This window comes from Marmota flaviventris, chromosome X (genome assembly GCF_047511675.1).
Source record: "Marmota flaviventris isolate mMarFla1 chromosome X, mMarFla1.hap1, whole genome shotgun sequence".
In the NCBI taxonomy this organism is placed as follows: Eukaryota; Metazoa; Chordata; class Mammalia; order Rodentia; family Sciuridae; genus Marmota; species Marmota flaviventris.
The window spans coordinates 11,277,896-11,304,198 of record NC_092518.1 but is presented as its reverse complement, the minus strand read 5'-3'; the positions used below and the strand labels follow the sequence as shown (position 1 = coordinate 11,304,198).

Sequence of the window (26,303 nt, the reverse complement as noted above, 5' to 3'; positions counted from 1 at the left end):
AAAAATAAAATGGGGGCCTGGGATTGTAGCTCAGTGGTAGAGTGTTGTCGGGCACTGGGTTCAAATCTCAGCACCACATATAAATAAATAAATAAATATCCATCAACAGTTAAAAATATATATGTTTTTAAAAAATGAGATGGGGACATAGCTCAAGTGTCAGAGTGCTTGCTTAGCATGTGCAAAGCCCTGGGTTCAATCCCTAATATGGCAAAACAATGAAAATAATAATAAAATCTTTTAACAAAACTAACAAGTTTTTGTGAGATTTTTTTGTTTTGTTTCATTTGGTACTGGTATTTGAACTCAGGGTACTTTACTGCTGAGCTACATCCCTAGCCCTATTTGTTTTACTTTAGATAAAGTAGCCAAGGCTGGCCTCGAACTTGTGATCCTTCTGCCTTCTGAGTCGCTGGGATAACAGGTGTGTGGCACCATGTCCAATTCCACAACTAACAGTTTTTGAAAGGCTGAAGTAAAACTATAAATTAATATGAAATGTAGATCAAGACTGGAAAAAGTAACAGAGGTAACACAATCTTTATTTTTTTCAATCTGAATCAGCTATTTGAATTTATTTGTGTAAAGGATATAACATATAAAGGCACATCATTTTACTAATTTTAAAAGCACAGAATGCACCATGAACTAATCTGGCTACCACCATGAACTTCTAGACTAACATAAAATGACTGCAAATGTCTTAAGTGGAAGTCAATGAGCAAGTTCTATAGCCTGGATCATTCCAGTAAACATTACTTCAATGAATGTATGTGTGAGGGCTTAGAAGTAGGTTCCCTTTTTCTCCCAAACAGTATAAAAACCCTCATTTAGGGGCTGGGGGTAGAGCTCTCACCTACCATGTGTGAGGCACTAGGTTTGATCCTCAGCACCACATAAAAATAAATAAAGGTATATTGTGTCCAACTACTTATATATATAAAAACCCTCATTAAAAAAAAATCATGAGGCTGGAGATAGAGATCAATGGTAAAGTACCTGCTTAGCATGCACAAAGCCCTGGGTAGATCCTAGCACCAAAAATAAAAAAGTAAAATAAAGGGCTTGGGGGATAACTTAGTAGAAGAGTACTTCCCTAGTATATGCAAGGACTTGGGTTCAATCTCAAAAAAACAACCTAGAACTTTTTTTAAAAATCTGAAACTGGACATGGTGGTGCAGGCCTGTAGTCCCACCTAGTTGGGAGGCTAAGGCAGGAGGATCACTTGAGCCTGGGAGTTCAAGATCAGCCAAGCCAACATAGCAAGACCATGACTTAAAAAAATAAAAAATCTGAAACGTGGGGCTGGGATTGTGGCTCAGGGGTAGAGCGCTCACCTAGCATACATGAGGCACTAGGTTCAATTCTCAGCACCACATACAAATAAATAAATATTTTTTTTAAAAAATTTCTGAAACATGGGACCACGTACAGATAGTATACAGAATATCACAACTATCTGGGATACAGGCCATTTAGGGGGTCAAATATTTATTCATTATTCATTTGGATAAGGAAAATCATCTTTATGTGAAAATTGCCATCTTTCAGTATTATGTGGAAGATAAGTAGTATTTAATGTTTCCTTAAAAAAAAAACACCAAATCCATGGGCTTCTGGGTATTGAGTAATCCCAATTAATCCTCCAGGCTGAATAATGCCTGATCTTTTACTAGTAAATAAATAACTTCCACTATAAGTCGTAAAACATTCGGTGACAGTAGTTTTGCTGTAGTTGTGAATGGTGATATTTGTGACAAGCTGTCTAAATAAACCAAGTGTGCCTTTTACCTCTTCCCTCAATGCGTACTGCTCAATGAGCTTCTTCAGCTTCTCTCCCAGTTCGATGTTCTCCTGGCGGAGTTTGGCATTGTGTATGTCATGTTGTTCCAGCTGGGCCTGGATTTCATTTAAAGTAATCTGGAAATGTGCCGTTGCTTCTTTACGTCGTTCTTCTTCCTCTCGTGCCTGCTGCATATTTTCCTCCTTAGTATTCAAAATAATTTCTGTTAATAGACTTATAGATAAAATACTCACAAAAAGCTGCTGATGTGGCTTCATTTTTGCTTCTCTGAAATGTTGCTACTGAGCTACAAGTCCACCCCCTTACTTATGACCAGAAGATTCTCATTTAAAAGCAAGATACACTGGGCACAGTGGAGCATGCCTGAAATCCCAGCAGCTTGAGAGGCTGAGGCAGGAAGATCACAAGTTCAAAACCAGCCTCAGCAACTTAGCAAAGCCCTAAAGCAACTTATCGAGACCCTGTCTCTAAATAAAATGTAAAAAAGGGCTGGGGACATGGCTCAGTGGTTAAGCACCCTGGGTTCTAAATCCCCACTACCCCCCCCATAAAAAACAGGGCAAGATAATTTCACAAAGTAAATGGTAACATGAGATTCAAATCTGTCCTGTTATAAGTACAATATAACATCAAAAATCCACTGTGACAAAATATAAGAGAAGAGCTTCTCCTGCCTCACTGGGTATTTAGGGCATCATCTTACATCAACCTGGAGATAAGACCTCCTCTTGTAGTTTACTCACTAGGTCACACATTCTACTTCTGGAGGAGTTAAAAGGACAAATGGAATATTTTTTAAAGATTACTTATTGGGCTGGGGATGTGGCTTAAGCAGTAGCGTGCTCACCTGGCATACGCGGGGTGCTGGGTTCGATCCTCAGCACCACATAAAAATAAAATAAAGATGTTGTGTCCACCAAAAACTAAAAAACAAATATTAAAAAACTCAAAAAAAGATTACTTATTGGGCTGGAGATGGGGCTCAGTGGTAGAGTGTGCAGGGCCCTGGGTTCAATCTCAACCATCAGCAAAAAAAAAAAAAAAAAAAGAGAAAAATGTGAAGAGAAAGCCTAGAGAATGGAAAAAAACATCTTTGCCAGGACTCTTCTAAAAGGATTAATATCCAGAACATATAAAGAACTCAAGTTGAGCGTGGTAGCTTAGGAGGCAGGAGGATCACAAGTTTGAGCCCACCATCAGCAACTAAGCAAGACCCTGTCTCAAAAAGGCGGGGGGCGGGGGTATACAGCTCAATGGTAAAGTATCCCTGGATTCAATCCCCACTACTCCACCTACACAAAAGTTAAAGCAAATAAAAAAAAGCCCAATCAATAAATGGGCAAATGAACCGAATCAACATTTCTCAAAAGAAATTCAAATGGCCAACAAATAAATGAAAAATGTTTGATCTCTCTAGGAATGAGGGAAATGCAAACAAAACTACACTAAGGTTTAATCTCACACCAGTAGAATGACAATCAACAAGAATACAAATAATCGCCAGGTGCGGTGGTCTATACCTGTAATCCCAGCAGCTAGGGATGCTGAAGCAGGAGGATCGCAAGTTCACAGCCAGCTTCAGCAACTTAGCAAGGCCCTAAGCAACTTAGTGAGACCCTGTTCCAATGTAAAAATATAAAATATAAAAAGGGCTCAGGGTGTGGCTCAGTAGTTTAGTGCCCCTGGGTTCAATGTCTGGTACCCTCTCCCCAAAAATAATACAAATAAATGCTGGTGAAGATGCAAGGGAAAAGAACATTTATACACTGCTGGTGGATTATAAATTAGTATAATTTATAAATTAGTATAACCACTATGGACTATAACCAGTATGGATGTTCCTCAAAATACTAGGCATGGTGTCATCATATGACCCAATTATACCACTCCTCAGTATTTACCCTAAATCTGAATTAAAGTCAGCATACTATAACATTACATGCATCCTGTGTTTACAGCAGCACAATTTACAATAGCTAAATTATGGAATCAAACTAGGTGCCCATCAACAGAAGACTGAATAAAGAAAATGTAGTACATATACACAGCTATAAAGAATGAAATGATGTTATTTGCAGGAAAATGGATGAAAGCAGAGAATATTATGCTAAGTGAGATTAGCCAGACTCGGAAAGCCAAGAGTTATAACTTTGTGTGTGAAAGCTAGCGAGAAAAAAGAAAAGGGACCTCATCAAAACAGCAAAGAGACTAGTAGATGAGAAGAAGGGGATCTGGGGAAGGAGGAGGGGAGAGGAGAGGGGTAAGAAGGAATGAAATAGACCAAACTGTAAACTGTACATGTATAAAAACATCACAATGAATCCTGTTATTATGTAAAACTATAATGAACACAAAAAATTAAAAATAAAGACTTCTTTAGAACTGGGGTTATGGTTCAGAGGTAGAGCACTTGTCTATCATGCCCAAGGCCCTGGGTTCAATCCCTCACACTGCAAAAAATAAAATAAATAATAGCTTACTTTCAACTCTTGGTAGGATACAAGTGTCAAAGACCTTTACATGCCTAAACAGTTACCAAAATGCTTTTGTTCTTTTTGTACTGGAGACTAAGCCCAGCGACCCTCTACCACTGAGCCACAGCCCCCATTTTAACTTTATTTTGAGACAAGGTCTTGCTAAGTTGCTGAGGCTGACCCCAACTCACCATTCTCCTGCTTCAGCCTCCCAGGTCACTGAGATTACAGGCAAACACCACCGTGCCCAGCTTCAAAATGATATGTTGTAGAGAAAAAGATACCACTTATCTTAATTAAGATCTAAATCCAGGGGTTTGAAAGCAAAGAAGAAATCAATGACTCCCACATCAGAAGATCCTCTTTCTTTCTTTTTTTTTTTTTTTTTTTTTGGTACTGAGGATTGAACCCAGGGGCACTTAACCACTGAGCCACATCCCCAGCCCTTTTTTGTATTTTATTTAGAGACAGGGTCTCTTGAGTTGTTTAGGGCCTTGATAAGTTGCTGAGGCTGGCTTTGACCTTGGGATCCTCCTGCCTCAGCCTCCCAAGCCACTGGGATTACAGGCGTGCGCCAAGGCCCCCAGTGGAAAGTCCATTTTTTGTGTGCTCCTATGCCTAGGGCCTTGGGGAGCTGCTGCAGAAAGGGGTATTTGACTGACCTCACACATGGCATCAGTCCAAGCAAAGCAGAAGGAAGGTAGTATTTCTATCTCCAAGCAGAAACCTGGACTTATTTCAAATAGGTACAATGTGATTATAAAACCAGCAGAGTTAAGTCCCTCCTGAAAGACAGGAAAATGAACCAACTAACCTTTAAGGTCTTATTGTGACGCTGAAGTTCCCTGCAAAGAGACTCCAGTTTGCTTCTTGCCAAGATAGCCTTGCTGTGTTCACTCTGCAAGTGAACTTTCTCTTTCACGATCTGGGCTTGCTTCTTCTGCAGAATCTTCATTTGCTTCTGAACATTCCTGCTTTCCTCCAGCTAAAATTAACAAAGACTTGATGTTTAGGAAGTATAGCAAAAAACCTTACCATTATGGCTTGGAGAATCACAGTGAGGGCTATATACTCTTCAAAAAGCCACATACGGGGGGCTGGGGATGTAGCTCAGCTGTAGAGCACCTGCCCAATGTGTGAAGCCCTAGGTTAGATCCCCAGTAATCCCCCACCCCAAAATGTCACAAACTGTAGTATAGTTATCTTATTTAAATTGTTTCATGCCACGCAACATTCCCAGCCTCATTTCTTTTCCAATTGCAATGGGAAAGTAAGCAAATTTAGATTGGTCAGAAAAAATGATCTTAATCTTTTTTTGGGGGGAGGAGGGCATTAGATATACTTAATTTTTACAATGACATTTTATTATCCTGTTCAGCTTTATTATCTAAGCTTTATAAAAAAATTACCTGAGCTGTCAGAGATATTAAATTGCCCCAAATTCCACCAGGCACAGTGGCACATACCTGTAATACCAGCAATTCTATAGAGGCTGAGGCAGGAGGATTGCAAGTCTTTTTTAAAATTTTTATTTCAGGGCAGGTAAGTTGGCCAGGCTGGCTTGGAACTTGCAATGTTTCTGCCTTAACCTCCTGAGTAGCCGGAAAGACAGATGTGCAGCACCACACCAAGTTATCTCTTCATTCTTTTATTTTTTTTTTAAAAAAATGATGTTTTAGGAACCAACACTGAGTTATTCTTCTAAAAGAATACCCACAGACTATTGTACTGAAATGATCATCAGAATTTAGAACTCGATAAAAGTAGCACTCTATGAGCGAGAAGAATTGCTGCAATTTTAGGTTTGAGGCAAATGAATCTATTTCAAGATTAAATCAACACTAGCAGATAAGATGGCAGCCTCACTGACCTTTCTGTACAGCTTTTACTGAAGAAGGAAATGATGCTGAGTCACAATTTCAATGGCAAGAGTGCCATCTTGTGGTCTATCAAAACCTCTAGCATCTTCACCAGCATTAAGCTTACGGATATTAAAAACAACTTTGCTGAAATTTCTGTAGGAAAATCACTGCTCTTGAATAATAAAGGTGAAAAGTCATCTTCCCATGGACTGTGAGTGGCAGTGCAGGTTCAGCTCACAGTGCCTACAACGGCCCCTGGGTATGTAGCTCCCCAGCCCACCCTGAAAATGACACCCCAATCCTAAATACTATGTCATATTCCTTTGCTTCCTTTTTTTTGTGGGGGGGATACTGGGGATTGAACTTAGGGGTACTCGACCACTGAGCCACATCCCCAGTCCTTTTTTTGTATGTTATTTAGAGACAGGGTCTCACTGAGTTGCTTAGCACCTCAAAATTGCTGAGGGCGTCTTTGAACTCACGATTCTCCTGTCTCAGCCTCCCAAGCCACTGGGATTTACAGGCGTGTGCCACAGCGCCGAGCTCCTTTGCTTCCCTTTTTAATGTTACTTCATTTTATCATATATACTATTAAAAAATATCTTTTTGGTTTTAGTTGTTTTGACTTTGTGGTGACTGGTAGAACCGAGGAACTGAATTTTATCATTCTTAATTTGTATTAAAGTTAAGTAGTCACACATGGCCAATGGTGACTGCCTTAGCACATGTCTCAACTACTTCTAAAACAGGTCCATATTGTTGGCATGTAGCTATAGACAGGGAATTAGCAAATTTTTTTACAAAGGGCCACAAAGCAAATATTTAAGGCAGGCCATATATTAAACACTTTAAAAATGCAAAATCAAGCCAGGCATAGTGGTGCACACCTATAATCCCAGTGGCCTGGGAGGCTAAGACAGGAAGATTGCAAGTTCAAAGCCAGCCTCAGCAATTTAGCAAGGCCCTAAGCAATTCAGCAAAACCCTATCTCAAAACATAAAACCAGATGGGGATGTAGTTCAGTGATGGTTCAACACCCCTGGGTTCAACCTTCGATATCCCCCCCCAAATGTAAAACCATTCTTAACTTGTGGGTAGTGTAAAAACAGGCTTTGGGCTGGATTTGGCCCACAGGTTGTATAATCTCCACTTTTAGCTCATGGAAGAGCTCTTCCTAGAATGCACAAGGCCCTAGGTTCAATCCCCAGCACCACCACACACATATACACACAAAAAGCCACCCCCCTCCCACCAGCACACACTTCATTACTTCATCGATCCGTCCTCTAATCAATGGGCATTAGTACTGTGTTCAGGTCACAGCAGTATGAACGCTCTCAGATGTGTTTCCTCATATACACATGCAGGAATTTCTTTTGGGTGCAAAATGAGAAGCAGGGTTGCTAGGCAATGATTTCTAAATGTTCAGTTTCACATGACATCACCAAATTATTTTCCAGAATGGCTGGCAAATTTATATTCCCCCAAGCAATATGTAAGATATCATGCAGATCTCTACATCCTATCCAAATCATAGTACCATCAGATTTTTAATTTATGCCACTACAATAAACATAAACTGGCATCTCATTGTGATCTTGATCTGCATCTCCCTGATCACTACAGAAGGTAAAACATTCCTTCATGTTTATGTGACTTTAAGTTATCTATGCATCTTTGTTTTTCCACTTTTATAAAATGCCTCTTTCATATCATCTGGGTTATTTGTGACTTTAATATTCATTTGTAGGTATCCTTGATACTAAGTCTTCTGCTGGTATTATATTTATTGGAGATATGTTATCCTCACTTTGGAACTTCTTTGTTAGGTGTCTTCTGATGAGAAGTCTTAATTTCTTTTTTTTTTTTTTTTTGAGAAGTCTTAATTTCAATAAAGCCAATTTGTGCAATCTTTTCTCTGACAGTACTTTCCATGTAGTGAGGAATCATTTCTTTACCTAAGACTGGGAAAATATTTGCCTACTAATAAATCTAAATAATATCTAAACTTTTAAAACCTTACTTTTAACATTTAAAATTGGAAATTGTAATATAGTACATAAGGAACCACTTTCATTTCCCCATAAGGATAATGCCTTTTAAATTTCCATTAACATCATAAGGATCCCAGCTACTCAGGGGGCTAAGGAAGGAAGATCACAAGTTCAAAGACACCCTCAGCAATTTAGTGAGACCCCGTCTTGAAATTAAAAAGGGTTGGTTCAACCCCTACTACTGCCAATAAACAAAATAAAACAAACAAAAACCAGTTAGGGATGACAAGATTCCCCCAAAATGCATCTGCTGATCCCATGAAATGCTCTCCAAAATCCCAAATGGAAGATCACCTGAGCCCAGGAATTCAAAACAAGCCCCAGTCACATAGCAATACACCATCAGGAAAAAAAAAATCCTCCAATGGAACTACTAAGATGAATTCAAACTTTACAGAGAGTAAAGGGCCAAGAATAGCAAAAATACTCTGACTAAAAGAGTAATAAAATGATATACCTACCCAATTTCATTTATTATTACACTATATTAATCTATATAAACTGTTGAATATAAAAGAATAGCATTACAAAGTACTTAGGGATCAAGTTAATGGTATCCACACTTAAAAGCAAAATAATGAGATTTCTGGAGCCCATGAAATCTGGTGAGCATGGTTGGCCACCAGGTCCCCCCCCAGTGGACTATCCCAATTATAGAGCAAAAACTCCATTTTAGCTGCTCCACAGAACAATTCTATGCACCAGTGTAATGAGCAGTGATGATACAAGATGACTCCATCACCAAAGGACAGGGATAGTCATGGCAAATGGGAAACTGTTGGAATAATCCTTGAGAAAAGGCTAATCCCTTAAGTGGTCTCACTACTATGTAACGTGTACACTCTACCTTTTAAATGAAGTGTTTTAAAAAATAAAGCTTTAGAGTTTTTCTGAAAATGGCACATATTCATCTTTCATACGTTCAGCACAAACCTATGAGAAAAAGAGATTACTCACTAGGCAAGTCTTCAATGTGCCACATTCTAAAATGAATGCAGCAATTAATACCAATGCTTAACAATAACCACATGCGCACAAATGATGACAACAGCCGAGCCGGTGGTGCATGCCTGTAATCTTACTGGCTTGGGAGGCTGAGGCAGGAAGATCACAAGTTCAAAGCCAGCCTCAGTAAAAGCAAGGCACTAAGCAACTCAGTGAGACTATGTCTCTAAATAAAATACAAAAAAGGGCTGGGGATGGAGCTCAGGGGTCTGAGTGACCCTGAGTTCAATCCTTGGTACCTGCCCCCCTCCCAAAAAAAAGGGGTGACAACAAAAGCCACACACAAAAACACCCTAGGACCAGGATCTTGCTACTTAAGTTATGAGTCAAGGTCTGGCAGCATCACGTCACCCTGGAGCTTGTTACAGTGCAGATTCTCAGGCCTGACCCAGACCTAGTGAATCAGAGTGTATATTTTAATGAAAATCCCAATGATTTGTGTGTATTAAAGGTGGTAAGGCTATAGACATTTGTGTGCACTTGCAAAGAAATATCCCAGCCAAGCATGGTGGTGCATACCTGTAATCCCAGTGGCTCAGGAGGCTGAGGCAGGAGGATCATGAGTTCAAAGCCAGCCTCAGTAACTTATCAACTCAATGAGAACTTGCCTCTAGTTAAAATATTTTTTTAAATGGCTGGGGGTGTGGCTCAGTGCTTAAGTGCCCTGGGGTTCAATCCCTCATACTAAAAAGAAAAGAAATACCCTAGATAACTATCTGCTCTTTTTTCTCTGAATCCACTCATGGTTGTCTGCTGCTCTCATGACAATGGGTCAAATAGCTACACTTCTATACTGCTTTTTCTGATTTTTATCCTTCTACCCATTTCTTTCTTTTGCCTTTTTTGTCTTTGCCTTTTTCTACCACTTCTTGCATGATTCTTCTCATGTGAATGGTGATAATGGGGACTAGCTTCCACAGCAAATGGAAGCATTCCTTTCCTGAAGCCAGCAATCCACTACATTGTGTTTTCTGCCAACTTTGCAGGGTCACTTTCAATGATGCACAGGATTTCCTACTGCTCCAAATAGTAGAAGGTGCCAGACTACGGAATGTCAGCCAAGCAGAGTAGGCCTGGACCACTCTGTAAACTAAGGGAAAGGAAGTCATTCTTTGAGTAATCAATAAACAGAATTCACTTCTTTAAGGTGGAAGGGGGAATCTCATGAAAATTGAAGGGAGACCAGTAGAATAGAGTAAAGGGACCAGGCGAGGGAGGAAGGAAGGAAAGGGGAAATATTGGGGAATGATGTTGGCCAAATCATATCATCATATGGTATGCATGTATGAATATATAACAACAAATCCCACCCTTATGTACAACTGTAATGTGCCAATAAAAAATAATTTCTTTGAGCTGGTCATTGACAAAAAGTAATAATTTATAATATGGAATAGCTGCTAACAAGAGATTAAAATACATAAAAATTTTTAATGATAATTCACCTAAATATTTCACAAAAGGCAACAATTTTACCATTTACATTCATTGTAAAAGTTTCCCACAACCCTTCTATCAAAGGACTCTATGCCTTTCCACTTCTTCAATTAAAATAGGATGGCAGGGTTTCCATGTTGAGACTGCTTTCACAATTCCAAAATGATATTAATGCTAATTAAAACAACATAAATGCAGAACAAACTCTTTGATGAGGTTGATTTCTTTGGAAGATGGAAAAATGAACAAGTGACACAGAGTAGATGCTAAATAAATTCCTTGAGATATTCCTGAGGCCATTTCATCTCAGAGATCATTTCATCTAACCCACAATTTCAATCCAAATGGTTATAGCCTTTGTCTCTAGAATTCCCTTAGGAAAAGTTAAATACAGGAACCACTATACCCCCAACTTCAACACAGCAATGAAAAGGCTGTCTTAGAACTCTAAAACCGAGCTTTAAAAAATCTATGCCAGCTGGGTATGGTGACATAGATAGGCCTGTAGTCCCAGTTCTGTGGGAAGCTGAGGCAAAACAATCACTTAAGCCCAGGAATTTGAGACCCCCCATCTCAACACAAACAAACAAACAAACCCCAGAAAATCTATGCCACAGCTCAGCACTATAATATTCTCCATCTATTACCTGGCAAATTGAAATTAAGCAATCAACAAAAAGCCCCAAGAAATCCAATTCTCCCCTTCCATTTTAGAATAAAATATAATTTAAAGCTAAAGCAAAATTATAGTTTAAAAATCGATATTATCAAGGCATACATTTTGCTGTATTTCATATGGCCCTCACATCCTTGATTTAATACTCACAAGATCAGCATATTTCTTACAGAGAGCTGCCAGCTTCTCCTCTGGGGTTGAAAGGGTGTTTAGGGCTTGCATCAGTAATAAAACTTCTTTTCCTGATAATTAACAAGATAAGAAATAAGTCCCAGAAGAAGAAGATGATTGAATCTAACCAGCTAATTCTAGTAACACTTGCCATGTTTTCATATTGAAAATAAAGTAACATATCTACAACTGGAAATAAGCTTAATTAAGAAAATTATTTTGGGGACTAGGGGTGTGGCTCAGTGGTTAAGCAATTGCCCAGCAAGCATGATACACTGGGTTTAAACCCTGGTACCAACACAAAAAAAAAAAGAAAGAAAAGCTATTTTTAAATTCTGGATTAGCAGGCTACCATCCACACCCCAAATTTCTTCACTCACTCATTAACACTGCTATTTCTAAGAACACTTGTTGAAAATTCCCTTGCCTACCATTGATGTCCAAGTTAAGATAAAGGGCAAATTACAAAGGGCACAGAATATTTTTAAAAGCTTCCTCCTAACCAAGTACAACTACAGAAACAAGTTCAAAGGGAGTTTCAGTTGGTACTATGCCTTGCCTATCCAAAATGTACACAATCACTGGTGACCTATATTTTTTCTTGTGAGCAATTAAATAACTTATCTTCTAGTGATGTACTAAGCATATTCCTTGTGTTAGCCAAGGTCAGTACAAATAAAAGCACAAGATAGCTCTTCCCTTGGGACAAAAAGCTTAACAAGAGTATTTTAAGGACTTTGGCAGGGAGAAGCAGTTAGCTGAGACAGGAGGGGACAAATGGTGTCTCAGAAGAGATCAGGCATGTTCAGGGTAGCATGGACACAGAAAAATGGTGCTTCAAGATAAGTGATAACATTTTATTTCTCAAGCTGAGTGGTAGGTACCATTTTCATTTTTTTAATGTTTATTTTTACATGTAATATATTTCATTAAAATATATATCTTAGGGCCAGGGTTGTGGCTCAGTGGTAGAGCGCTTGCCTAGCATGTATGAAGCACCAGGTTCAATCCCCGGCACCACATTAGAAAAATAAACAAAGTTTAAAAAAAAAAAAAAAATATATATATATATATATATATATATATAGATATATCTATATATATATATATATATATATATATATATATATATATATATATATCTATCTTAAAATGACTTTGGTGCCATGCACAGTGGGGCACGCCTATAATCCCAGCAATTCCAGAGGCTGAGAAAGGAGGTTTGTAATAAGGCCAGCCTCAGCAATGTAGTGAGACCCTGTCTCCAAACAAAAAATGGGCTGGGGATGTAGATCAGCAATACACACTCATGGGTTCGATCCCCAGGACTGAGAAAGAAAGAACAAACAAACTAACTTTGGCATCTAGTATGGGGGAAAAGCAGGCCGAAAGAAATACTTCTGGGCTGGGGTATACATCAGTGGTATAGCACTGAACCACCATGCAGAAGTCCAGGTTTAATCCTCAGCATCACAAAAATAAATAAATAAATAAATAAATAAATAAATAAATAAATAAAGGGAAAGGAGGGGTTGGGGTTGTGGCTCAGAAGTAGAGTACGTGAGGCGCTGGGTTTGATCCTCAGCACCACATAAAAATTAAATAAAGGTATTGTGTCCACTTACAACTAAAAAATAAATGTAAAAAAAAAAAGAACGAATGAAAGGAAAAGGAAAAAAAGAATACTTTTCAGGCCAGGGGCGCTGGCAAGGGCTTATGATCCCAGCTAATCAGGAAGATGAGGTGGGAGGATTCCCTGAGCCCATTGAGGCAATAAAACATGACTATTGAGTATGATCAGAAATAATCATAATGTCATTTATACTATTATGAAGAATTGAAAATTCCATCTTTTTTAGATAAGTTGCATACCATAAAGTTCATTTTGTTTGTTTATTTATTTATTTTTAGAGATGAGATCTCTAAAGTTCCAGGCTAGCCTTGAACTCCCAGGCTTAAGCGATCCTCCTGCCTCGGCCTCCAGATTAGCTGGGACTACAGGCTCTTGCCACAGTGCCCAGATACAATTCACTTTTTAGGTGTACAATTTACTATATTCACAAGGTTGTATAACCATCTCCACTGTCTTAATTCCAGAACACTTTCATTACCCTAAAAAGAAACTTATACCTATTAGCAGTCACTCCTCATTCCTCTATCCTCCCCAGCTCTGGCAATCACAAATCTATTTTCCTGTCTCCATGGATTTGCCAATTCTGGACATTACATATAAAATGGAGTTACACAATTGTGGATTTTTTTGTGTGTCTGACTTACTTCACTTCACAAAATGTTTTTAAGTTCATTCGTGGAGTGTGATGTATCAATGCTTCATTCATTTTTATGGCTGAGTAATATTCCATAATGCAGACCGACCACATTTTGTTTATCTGGAACTCTTACATGCTTTTACACATGTAATTAGGGCTATCAATTTAAGAAATTATGTCTTGTTTGTAAGGAATTAAAATTATTTTCATATTCCTGCCAGACAAAGTGGCACAAGCCTGTAATCCCAGCAACTCGGGAGTCTGAGGTAGAAGGATTCCAAGTTCGAGGCAAGACTTAGCAACTTAGCAAGACCCTTTGAGACTCTGTCTCAAAATAAAAAAATAAAAAAGGACAAGGGATATAGGTCAGAGGTAAAGTACTCCTGGGTTCAAACAACAATAACTGAGGGACAACCAATAAGACTAAAATAAAATAGGTTTTCAAATTTCCTTCATGAGATTTAGCCTGTCACATTCTTGATCTAAACTGCAAGCTACATAGCAAAGGAGAGAAAATATACCCTGAAAGCTAGTCGACCCGCTTTCTGAACTACAAATAACATTATGTTGTCTCTTGAGTTTTGTTCCTTATCTTTAAAGAAACTGATCAAATAAATACATATTTTTGGTCATACTACGTTAAAGATGTAACAAGTCAAGTCAAATACCACTTCAGTCAAGGTGGCCCCTAATTTTTTCAAGAAAACTTTTTTGTTGTTGTTGTTGTAGATGGACACAATACCTTCATTTTATTTATTTATTTTTATGTGGTGCTGAGGATGGAACCCAGTGCCTCACATGTGCTAGGCCAGCACTCTACCACTGAGCTACAACTGCAGCCCAAAAAAGTGAACTCTTGATTTTTTTTTAATATTTTTTTTTAGTTGTAGTTGGACACAGTACCTTTATTTATTTATTTTTATGTGGTGCTGAGGATCAAACTTGCTCGTGCTAGGTGAGCACCACAACCCAAGCCCGAACTCTTTGATTTTTTTAGAGAGAAATAACTACGCTTCCTCCTCTGCTATTTTTGCCTCCTAAACATAACTGCAGCAGACATGCAGACTGACCTCACCAGTAGGTATACTAGCTAAACACCCCCAAACAGGTCAAGTTCATGGCCACTGTGCTGCAGAAAATATGAGTAAAATGAGCAGTATGTGAAAATGTGCAACCACTGAGCAGAGATTATTACCTAAGGTTTTTTCTTTGTTCCTGGTGCACTCTGAATCTTGCTGACCATCAGGGGGATCTGTTCGAGCTTCTCGTCCAGGAATTTCCTCTCTTGACTCCTGGGCACGGTAGGCTGAGCTCACCAAATTCCTGTTCTTTGTTATAAAATCACCGCTACCTTCATCCTCTTCCAGTGAATGCTTGTTACTTGTGCCACCACATTTGGAGTCTTGATGTTGAAGAATATCATTTGATTGAGAGTTACACAACATATCAGGTTTCACCCCTAGCCCACAAATTCCAGTTTCTTCCATTGTGCTAATTTCAAACTAGAGGAAAGTGGACGGAGAAAAAAAAAGATGGAAAAAGTTAAATTAAATGCAATCCATATTTATAACCAATGACAGATACATCATAGCTTGACAGCTTTTTTTTTCTTAGTGGTTTATAAAATCAAAGTAAATAAGCACTTTCTAAGTTTCACTGAGATAAATTACAAGTTAAAAAAGGCCAGTTGTGGTGATACACAACTGTTATCCCAGTGACTCAGGAGACTGAGGCAGAAGAATCACAAGTTCAAGGCCAACCTTAGCAACTTAATGAGACCCTCAGTAAATGGTGAGAGACTGCTTCAAAATAAAAAAATAAAAAGGACTGGGCTAGGGTTGTGACTCAGTGCTAAGAGTGCTTGCCTAGAATGCGTGAGGCCCTGGGTTTGATTCTCAGCACTGCATATAAATAAATAAATAAAAATAAAAGGTTCATCGGGCTGGGGCTCAGTGGTAGAGTGCTTGCCTTAGCACCATATAAAAAAATAAAAATAAAGATATTGTGTCCATCTACAACTAAAATTAAAATATTTTTTAAAAAATTAAGGCTCATCCATAACTAAAAAATATTTAAAAAAAAAAAAGGACTGAGGATGTAGCTCAGTGGTTAAGAGTCCCTGGGCTCAATCCTGAATATAAAAAATATTTAAAAAGGGATGGGGGTATATAGCTAAGTGATAAAGTGGATGTATAGCATGTCTTGGTTTGGATCCCTGACACCAGATTAAATTAAACAAAATAATAAAGTTAAACAAATCATACAACTAAGTTGTACCAAAAGAGGTTTAAAAAATACCATTTGGTTATAAATCTTTAGTTATTTCACTATAAAAAGTCATTTAAAAATAACCAGAACAACAACAACAACAACAAAAAAAAAAACACCAGAACACCTTAACAGAAGTGAAATTGTCTCCAAGTCAATGAACATTAATTATTCTGGTCTTATCCTTAAGACAGGATGGCAGAGATAACTAGCTAACTATCCACCAAAAGCTAGCTCCTATACCATCCTCTGGAGCTGCCACTGTGGGACACATACCAGCCACTCACATTCTAGATGGGGCTCTCGTGTGAAGCTCTCACTGAGAGAATGTGAACAAAGGTAATGACTGTCACTTGTGCAACCAGACTTTCATTCTCAAAAGCACATGTTCTTTCTCTACCATCCCTCCTTCCCTTCTCTGGCTGAATGCAGGTCTCCAACATGGTACAGGATGGCAGAGCCAGAAAATGAAAGCAGCGTGGACCCCTAAATCCCACACAGGAAAGTCAACCTCCCTGCAAAGAAAACCCACAACTGGACTAATAGGTGAACAAGTAATAAACTTCTCTCATGTTAAGCCATAGGAAAAAAATTGGGCGGGGGGGGGGGTGTGCCAGGGATTGAACCCAGGGGCCCACAACCACTAAGCCACATTGCCAGCCTTTTTGGAGACAGATTCTCGCTAGACTGCTTAGGACTCCACTACATTGCTGAGGCTAGCTTTGAACTTGTGATCCTCCTGCCTCAGCCTCCTGAGTTGCTGGGATTACAGTTGTGCACCACTGTGCCTGGCCAGCCATAGAATTTTTGAGGCTGGTTGGGTGTGGTGCTGTGCACCTATAATCCTAGTTACTTGCAAGAGTATGGCAGGAGGACTGCAAATTCAAAGACAGCCTAGGCAACTTAGTGAGACCCTGTCTTAAAATTTTTTTTAAAAAAGGAGCTAGGTGTAGTAGCAGTGGCATACACCTGTAATCCCAGCAGTTCAAGAGGCTGAGACAGAAAAATCACAAGTTCAAGACTAACCTCAGCAACTTAGCCAGGCTGTAAGCCGCTTAGTGAGATCCTGTCTCAAAACAAAAAGGGCTGGGGATGTGACTCAGTGGTAGAGTACACTGGGTTTAAACCCCACTATTTGGGATTAAAAACTGAAAGAAGGAAAAAATTTTAGGGGGTATTTCAATCCTCTTTCCCTGCCCTAAATAATACATACACATAATATGTAAAGATATCTTTATTCCAGTGTTTTTTTTTCCTCTTTGAATCAGTTATTTTACCTTATTCTCTATTCTATCATATTGTCAACACTATTGGTTTATGTAGGCTTTCCCACTTGTTAGCACTCCTTGGTCATGTGATGTGGCACAAATGTAAATTCGGTACATTTCCTCCCTGAATGAGGGTTTCTTCCTTTCAGAATAATACCACTGAAGTAGTTGGTATCTAATATTCATCTCTTGCCAAAGCTGGACAAAAGTTATTTTCAACAATTAATGAGGGACTGGGGGGGGTATAGCTCAGCTGGTACAGTGCTTGCCTCACATGCACAAGGCCATGGGTTCAATGTCCAGCATCACAAATAAACAAAAATTAATGAGCTGGACATGGTGGTACACACCTGTAATCCAGCGGCTTAGGAGGTTGAGGCAGGAGGATCATGAGTTCAAAGCCAGCCTCAGCAATGGCGAGGTGCTAAACAACTCGGTGAGACTCTGTCTCTAAGTAAAATACAAAATAGGGCTGGGGGTGTGGCTCAGTGGTTGAGTGTCCCTGAGTTCAATCCCCGGTACCAAAAATAATAATAATAATAATAGCAGAGATTTGTTATTTCAAGTTGTAACATATCCAATTGAAGAACTAAAAATAATTTAAAGCATTAGAGTAGGAGGGGATAGAAAGAAGGGAGGGGTCAAAGAAACTAAAACCTTAACTTTCTTAGTTGATGAATCAAGTTCTATGCTTTTGGAAGAACAAACTGGCACCATCAACTGAAAAACTCTTAGGCAATATGAATACCTTCTAACCTATTTAACTTTACTCCCAGTATTCTACCCAAGTGTGTACATACGTGTGCCCAAAGGCCAACAATGTTTAAAGCAACACTATTCATAATGGCCCTAAGATGGAACCAACCCAAATTTCTATCAACAGAAAATGGATAAATTGCAATACATTTACACTATCCAGCAATGAGAATGAGCTTCAGTAACACATGAGTCTCACAGACCTAAACTTGTGAGAAAGGTAACAGAAGAGTACATTCTACAGAAAGCCACTTACATATAAAAATAGGCAGGGCCTTCTGGGTGCTTGGTAATATTCTATTTCTTTTTCTTTTCTTTTTTTTAAGTTGTCAATGGACCTTTATTTACTTATATGTGGTGCTGAGAATCGAACCCAGTGCCTCACACATGCTAGGCAAGCACTCCTCCACTGAACTACAACCCTGGCCCCCAATATTCGATTTCTTGATCTAGAGAGGAAACACACCTATTCAGCTATTCACATTATGAAAACTTATTAAGAAGCCCAAATATTTTTGATTTGTATGTTTTTCTGAATGTATGAATTGCAATTTACACACTAGTCAAGAGTACTACTGCCTACTTTTTAACTGGGTTATTATTTTGCTAGTGAGTTGTGAGAGTTCTTTATGTTACTAGTCTCTTATCAGACATATGGTTGGCAAATATTTTCTCCCATTACTGATTTTCCATCCCCTCAGAGAAAAGGCACGACATATATGCCTATCTCAAAATGTCTTAAGATTTAATTAAAAGCTACTCTTGATATCAGATTAAAGGTATATAAAGTTAGTTACTATTATCATATGGAGAATAAATAGTTTTAAAAGATTTGGAAAGGCCCAAATGATCTAACTCAAAATTATACCTGGTGGCATTTAGCATAAATAAGAATATTAAGGGGTTGGGGTTATACCTCAGCAGTAGAGCACTTGCCTCACGCATGTGAGGCACTGGCTTTGATCCTCAGCACCACATAAAAAATAAATAAATAAAGATATTGTGTCTATCTTTAAAAAAGGATATTAATCTGAACAGTGCACCAACATCACATTTCATGTTTTCTTTCTAACTTAATGTCACCATTTCCTGTTTATACTTAATATTTCTTACTGTTTAGTTTTTCCAGACATTCCTTCTACCTCTGAACCCCTAACACACATGTTATAGAAAACACCACTATTATTATTCTATCATTAATGCAAACAGTATTCTTTCCCATGCAACTAATTTTGATGCAGTAGTATTATGTGGTATTTTTTACATTTGCTAATGAAAGCCTTTGGCTCTATAAAAAAATCTTTGTTTTTGAATGAGCCCAATTCTAGCTGGGCTTGATTCAAACAGTAATGTACAAATATGTTTGAAATAGCAGGCCCCACCCAGGCATGGTGGTGCACACCTGTAATCATAGCAACTGTGAAGGCTGAGGCAGAAGAATCACAAGTTCAAGGCCAGCCTGGAAAACACACAAGACCCTGTCTCAAAATAAAAAAAAATAAAAAAGACAGGGAAAGTGGTTCAGTGGTAAAGGACCCTTCAGTTCAATTCCTAGTACCAAGAAAGAAAGAAGGAAGGAAGGAAGGAAGGAAGGAAGGAAGGAAGGAAGGAAGGAAGGAAGGAAGGAAGGAAGGAACGGGCTCCAATTTTTCTAATGCAAGGACTATTCATTTTTAATCTACTTGAGACCCTGTCCTGGGCTATTGGATATGAAGCAAATTTTTAGGCCAAAAACTTCATTAAATGTATTTAAATTAGAAATGATTTCTCAGCCCACATCTCTTCAGAGAATTCTGTGTCATATGGCCAATAAAATTTCCTACTTTGTCCTCCCTCTCCAATACGCATTCTATATGCCTTTTCTTCAGGACAATCTCATATGGACAACAGCAGTAGCAGCTAACGTTTGTGCAGCAAATACCACATACAGACAACCACTGTAAGCTTTTTCCTACATTAGCTAACGTAATTCTCAACGCCATGAAGTAGGTACTATTATGATCTCCACTTCACAAATAAACTATGGCAACATAAAGTGTACGGCCGAAGGTCACACTAAATTGTAGGGCAAAGATCTGAACCCTGACAATTTAAGCTTCCAAGTTCACACTCCTAACCACAACAATCTACTGCTTCATAACCACCCTTTGTCTACTTCTGTATAAACATCCTTGCCCTGGCCCAGCCATCTTATCAAAGTCTATTTAATAACAGGGAAAGATGCTTCCAAAATATGCATATAAGAATAAACACAATAGTATGTGTAATATATTTTATACACATACACAAGAAAAATGTTGGAAGGAAATATATCTAGATAATAATGGTTATCTTAAAATGGTATAATTTTATAGGTGGTACTTCCTTTTGCTTTGCTATATTTTCTAGTTTTATTACAATTAATTTTTATTATGCCTACAATAAAAAATCCAAAAGGAAAATTACTTGCACTAATAACAAGCCACTTGAAAAGTATCATAGAACATATCATGTGTACATTTTATTGACAGTTCTAAGCATGTGGATAAAAATTAACCTTTTTCTCCTAGTACTGAGGATTGAACCCAGGGCCTCATGTATCCTAGGCCTCATGTATCCTACCACTGATATATACCTGCAGTCCTTCTTATTTTTTATTTTGAGACAGGATCTCTAAGTTGCCCATGCTGCTGCCTTCCAACTTGTGTTCCTTCTGCTTCAGCTTCCCCAGTGGCTGGGATTACAGGCATATGCCACTGTGTTCAGCTCTGAAATTAACTTTTTATTATCATAAATTGATACCCAAATGCAATAAAGAATGGTAATACCTACAACCTCCCCCAAATATGCAAAGGATATAAAGCAAGAATTCATAAAAATTAAATACAAACAACTTATAAACATGCCAAATTTTTCTCAAAATAAGAGAAATATCATTTTTCATACACCAAAAAAACTTGGGACAGTGTAGGCGAGGGTGTGCGACTCTCAAGCATTCCTGGTGGAAGGAAAAGTTGGCTTAACCACTTAAGGAGTCCAATAGGGGAGGGACTGTCTGGGAAAAGGCACAAGGGAATGCTCTGCGTTCTACAAGAGAATGTTCTATGTTCTACAAGGCAACGTTGGGTAATGATCTACATCTTTATAGTGGTATAGGTTACAGAACTCCATGTATTTGTAAACCTCAGCATTCATACACTTAAAATGTTTCTGGGTGAAGGGACAGACAGATGGATAACTGAAAAAGTACAGTAAAACATCAATGGTAGGGCTGGGGATGTGGCTCAAGTGGTAGTGCGCTTGCCTGGCATGCGCGCGGCGCTGGGTTCAATCCTCAGCACCACATACAAATAAAGATGTTGTGTCCGCCGAAAACTAAAAAATAAATATTAAAAAATTCTCTCTCTTTCTCTCAAAAAAAAAATCAATGGTAGAATCTGGGTGGTAGCAAAATGGATAATTACTATGGAATTCTTTCAACTTTGCTGTATGTCTGAAATTTTTTCATAATAATATGTTGTGGGAAAATCATCAAGTCACATATGCTTTGACAAAATAAATTCACTTCTTATCAATTTTTCCTACAGATTAGCCAGTATACTTGTAAAAGGATATAAGGATATATATGCAGCATTATTTGTGATAGCAAAAAATCAGAAATACCCTAAATGTTAATTAATAATGGACTCAATGAGTAAATTGTGGTATATCCACCCAATGGAGTACTACAGCATCTGTTTAAAAAGAATGAAGCACTTGCGTAATTACTGGTGTGTAAGGACAGGATGAAAAGGAAAAAAGAAAAGTACCATAGGCACCATATGCCATGATTTTTGGGGTAGGTGCTGGTGGTGAACCAGCTGTATGTGGTTGTATGAATTTATGAGCAAAGAAGCACATAGAATCTCTTGCAGCGTACAAAGAGAAACATACTACTGGAGAGAAACTAAATGGGTGGTGGCCAGGAGCGGGAAGGACTTTCACAACATGCCTGACTTTACCTTTTAAGTTAGGTAATACAGGTTACCTTTACAAGAGCTTTTAAATTTTATTTACTTATTGTGTGGTACTGGGGATTAAATCCAGAATCTTGAACACACCTGGTAAGCAATTCTGCCACAGAGCTGCATCCCCAGACCCTTTTTCTTAATTTTTTAAAAATTATTTTGGGCTGAGACTGTGGCTCAGTGGTAGAGCACTCGCCTAGCACGGGCGGGACCCAGGTTTGATCCTCAGCACCACATAAAAATAAAGGCATTGTGTTGTGTCCATCTACACCTAAAAAAATTATTTTATATTTTATTTATTCATTTATTTATTTTTATGTAGTACTAAGGATTGAACCCAGTGCCTCACACATGCTAGGCAAGTGCTCTGCCACTGAGCTATAGCCCCAACCTCCCCTTTTCTTAATTTTTATTTTGAGACAGGGTCTTGTCAAGTTGCTAAGGAAGACTTGCCATCCTCCTGCCTCAGTCTCCCGAGTAGCTGGGATTATGGACAAGCAATGCCACAGTCCCCGGCCAGTTTGGATTTATTATAGAAACCTTTTGTAGACAAAATCATGAAACAGAACTATCAAATTTTTGTTTGTCAAGTCTGTACTTGTCAGTAGCAGAAGTTTTAAAAACACTAGAGAAAGACACCATTGCATTGTGTTTACTAGAGCCTTCAACACATCCCCAGCCCAGCTGCTACCTCTGGTCAAAGGATACATTTCACAATCTTCCTTCCACTCTCTCAATACTTGGAGGTAAAATGACTCACTATCTTACCAAGAAATGCCATCAAAATGGGTAGCCACTAGTTTATCAACAATAAATTGTAGGAGCAAAGAGGAACTATCATGGAAACTTTTGCAAATAAACATAAAGAAGTATTCTATTCCTAGACTACTTGTAATATCTTCTCAAAACTAAGATTGCATGGAAATAAAAAGACTACAGGAGATAGATGTGGTGGCGCATGAATGTAATCCCAGCAGCTTGGGAAGCTGATGCTGGAGGATTGCAAGTTCAAGGCCAACTTCAGCAATTTAGCAATGCTCTAAGCAACTTAGCAAGACCCTGTACCAAAATAAAAAAAATAAATAAATACATAAAAAGGGCTGGAAATGCAGGTTCAATCCCAGTTACCAAAAAAAAAAAAAAAAAGCCTTGGAAAATGAAAGTACAAAGTCTAACAGATCACTAATGCAGTTACAAAATAAATCTAAGAAATGAAATGTCTAAAAATATATGGCATGCTATATATACCAGTATACATTTAGAAAAAAATTGGGGAATTACTGTAGAATTTTTAGCAGTGATTAACTCTGGGAGATTTAAGGAGGCAAGACAGGCCTAATTTTGGGGTAGGAATGTCTTTAAATAATTTGAAGTAATTATTTAAAGGATTGAGGGGCTTTTTTAAAATTTGTGTTTTAGGATAAACTAAATTATCTCTAAAAACTCCTCCAACCCTGTTTCAAGTAATTTACCATAACAGCTGTTAACAACTAACTGGGAAAGTAAAGACAAGAACATATGTGCAACCATATTTGCATGCCTGTTGTGGGCCAGAGAAGGCAGAACCAGACCAGGAAATAGTGAAAGATACCAAAAATACCCTATAATCCTCAGGTCTTATTATTATTTTTTTAAATATTTTTTAGTTGTCAATGGACCTTTATTCAATTAATTAATTTATTTATTTATGGTGCTGAGAATTGAACCCAATGTCTCACACATGCTGAGTGCTCTACCGAGCCACAACCCCAGCCCTTATTACTATTATTTTTAATATAAACCTCCCCCCAAACTCTTCCAGAACGTTGAAAGTTTTATAAACAATCCTATTAAGAAAATTACATTCTCATGTACTTAAATTAGAAAAATGACTAGCTTTATATGTCATTTAGAAGTTTATATAATAAAGCTATTTTAATCTTACAAAGAATTATTCTAGACAGTAAAGTTTTCCCCACAGTTAATACTTTATCAATCATTAATCTCAAAATCTTTTTTAACCATTTTAGATCAAAGTCTTTAAAATGCTTATTATGCATCCTTAAATAGTAGACTATTTTACTGTGTTAGAACAAAGGAATAAAACGAAATTAAAGGGTTTTTATTTTTAACAGATAAAATGATACATTACTGTAAAGTAACATATAATTAGATTCTGGTGTACATGTTTCTACAATATGCCTATATTCTTTAAGATAAATTCTTCATGTCTTAAAATATGAACTCCCAAAGGTGAGATCTTATTTATTCTCAGTCATGAAATACTTGTCTGAGACATCCTAATTATATAGCACTGTTTTCAAAAGCAGACCGCACAGACCCATTCATGGGAATTTTCTACATCAAAAATGGTGACATTTCAAATTTGTATAGGAAACAAATGATTTGCAGTATCTACTAAAGCATAGGAGAGAGGAAAAAATGGTACCCTATCTGTCTCACCCCTCCAAAATGTATCAAGATTGAAAAATGAAAATGAAAATCACAAAGAACTAGAAGTAATACTAAATAGACAGGCATGGTGGTACACACTGATAATTCCAGCTACTCAGGAGGCTGAGGCAGAAGGAAACATCCCAAGGTCGAGGGCAGCCTCAGCAACTTAGTGAGGCTCTCCACTGTCTCAAAATTAAAAATAAAAAGGGCTGGGGATGTCACTCAGTAGTAAAGCACCCTTGGGTTCAATCCCCAGTACCTAAAAAAATAAATTAGAATTTTAAATGGGTTTGGGGTATAGCTCAGTGGTAGAGTGCTTCCTAGCATGTGGGAGGCCCTGGGTTCAATCCCCAGTATTGCAAAAAAAGAAAAAATAAATAAATTTTCCACAAACTTGGCATGGGAAGGGCCTCTCTAAGGAAAGCAAAATGTGAGGAACTATAATGAGAAAAAAGAAAAGGAGAGAAAGATCGATGGTAAATAATAACTGAAAACTCCAGACTAGCCCAAATAGCACAGGAAGCCCTGACAAATGAGACAGAGACCCCATTTTCAAGGGTTTGTGAACAAGCAAGTCACAATTAAAGAACTAAAGATGCCCAATATAGAAAAACATTTTCAACCTTGCTCATAATGAAAACAATACAAATTAAAATCAAATTAAGGTATCATCTTTTACCTGCCAGATTTTAAAAGAAATTAAAATAACAACCATAGCTGGGAGAAGTAGTGCACACCTGTAATCCCATCTACTGGAGAGGCAGGAGTATCACAAATTTGAGACAAGCCGTCACAGCTCTAAAGATGACATTATCTTTGGGGAAAAGGTGGGCTGCCTATAAATTAGTTAGCTGGCTGGGCACAGTGGCACGTGACTATAATCCCACTAAGTTGCTCAGGGCCTCTAAATTGCTGAGGCTGACCTCCAACTTGCAATTCTCCAGTCTCAGCCTCCTGAGTCACTGGGATTACAGGCATGAACCACCACACCTTGCACAATACTGAGGTGTTTTTTTTTTTTTTTCAATTTTATTTATTTTTTAAACTATTGATAGACCTTTATTTTTTTTATTTATATGTGGTGCTGAGAATTGAACCCAGTGCCTCATACATTCAAGGCAAATGCTCTATCACTGAGCCACAACCCCAGCCCAAGACTTAAGTTTTGAGTGAAAGAAAAAAAGGAAAACAAAACCTAACATCACTAATTGCTATTTACCAGATATTTTAAATACATTAATTTAGCCTTACAATTCCAAGATGGTGAGAATATGACCTTGCTATGTAGACAAAGATACTAGGGGCTGAACGCAGTGGCACACGCCTGTAATACCAGCAGCTCGGGAGGCTGAGGCATGAAGATCACACGTTCAAAGCCAGCATCAGCAAAATCGAGTTACCAAGCCACTCGATCAGACCCTGTCTCTAAATAAAATACAAAATAGGGCTGGGAATGTGGCTCAGTGGTTGAGTGCCCCTGAGTTCAATCTCTAGTACCACCCCCCCAAAAAATAACTAGGAAGCAGAGTAGGAAATAAGAGGAAAAAGACATTGAGACCTATATTTATGGAGCCTTGCATGGAGATAGATGCTTCTACAGGGGATGTCCTAAAGAACCACATTTTAAAGTTAAAAACAAGTGTTGAATAGGTCCAAGAAAAATCAGCCAATTCTATAATAAAATAGCCTATGGAAGGAGAAAGCAGGGAAAAGCAGACCCCACTTCTGAAAAAACCTAGGGGGCATGGGGACCTGACAGTGGTTCTCAAAGTATTGTTGCTGGACTCTTCCAGGTATTCTTAAAGATCAAAAACTATTTTTATAATAATAATAAA

The 26,303-nt window shown here is 38.1% G+C and overlaps 1 protein-coding gene across 4 annotated transcripts in view; it reads right to left on the bottom strand.

Moving 5' to 3' along the window:
- The window catches only part of Txlng (taxilin gamma), a 52,666-nt gene that overhangs the window by 14,239 nt on the left and 12,124 nt on the right, over nt 1-26,303 (bottom strand). For all 4 annotated transcript variants that reach the window (XM_071606817.1, XM_027927332.2, XM_071606819.1 and 1 more), the window contains 4 exons: nt 14,950-15,256; nt 11,464-11,555; nt 5,094-5,264; nt 1,793-1,987 (listed from right to left, as the gene is read on the bottom strand). In XM_071606817.1, the coding sequence (XP_071462918.1) occupies nt 1,793-1,987; nt 5,094-5,264; nt 11,464-11,555; nt 14,950-15,256 (765 nt within the window). The remainder of the gene's footprint in view (nt 1-1,792; nt 1,988-5,093; nt 5,265-11,463; nt 11,556-14,949; nt 15,257-26,303) is intronic.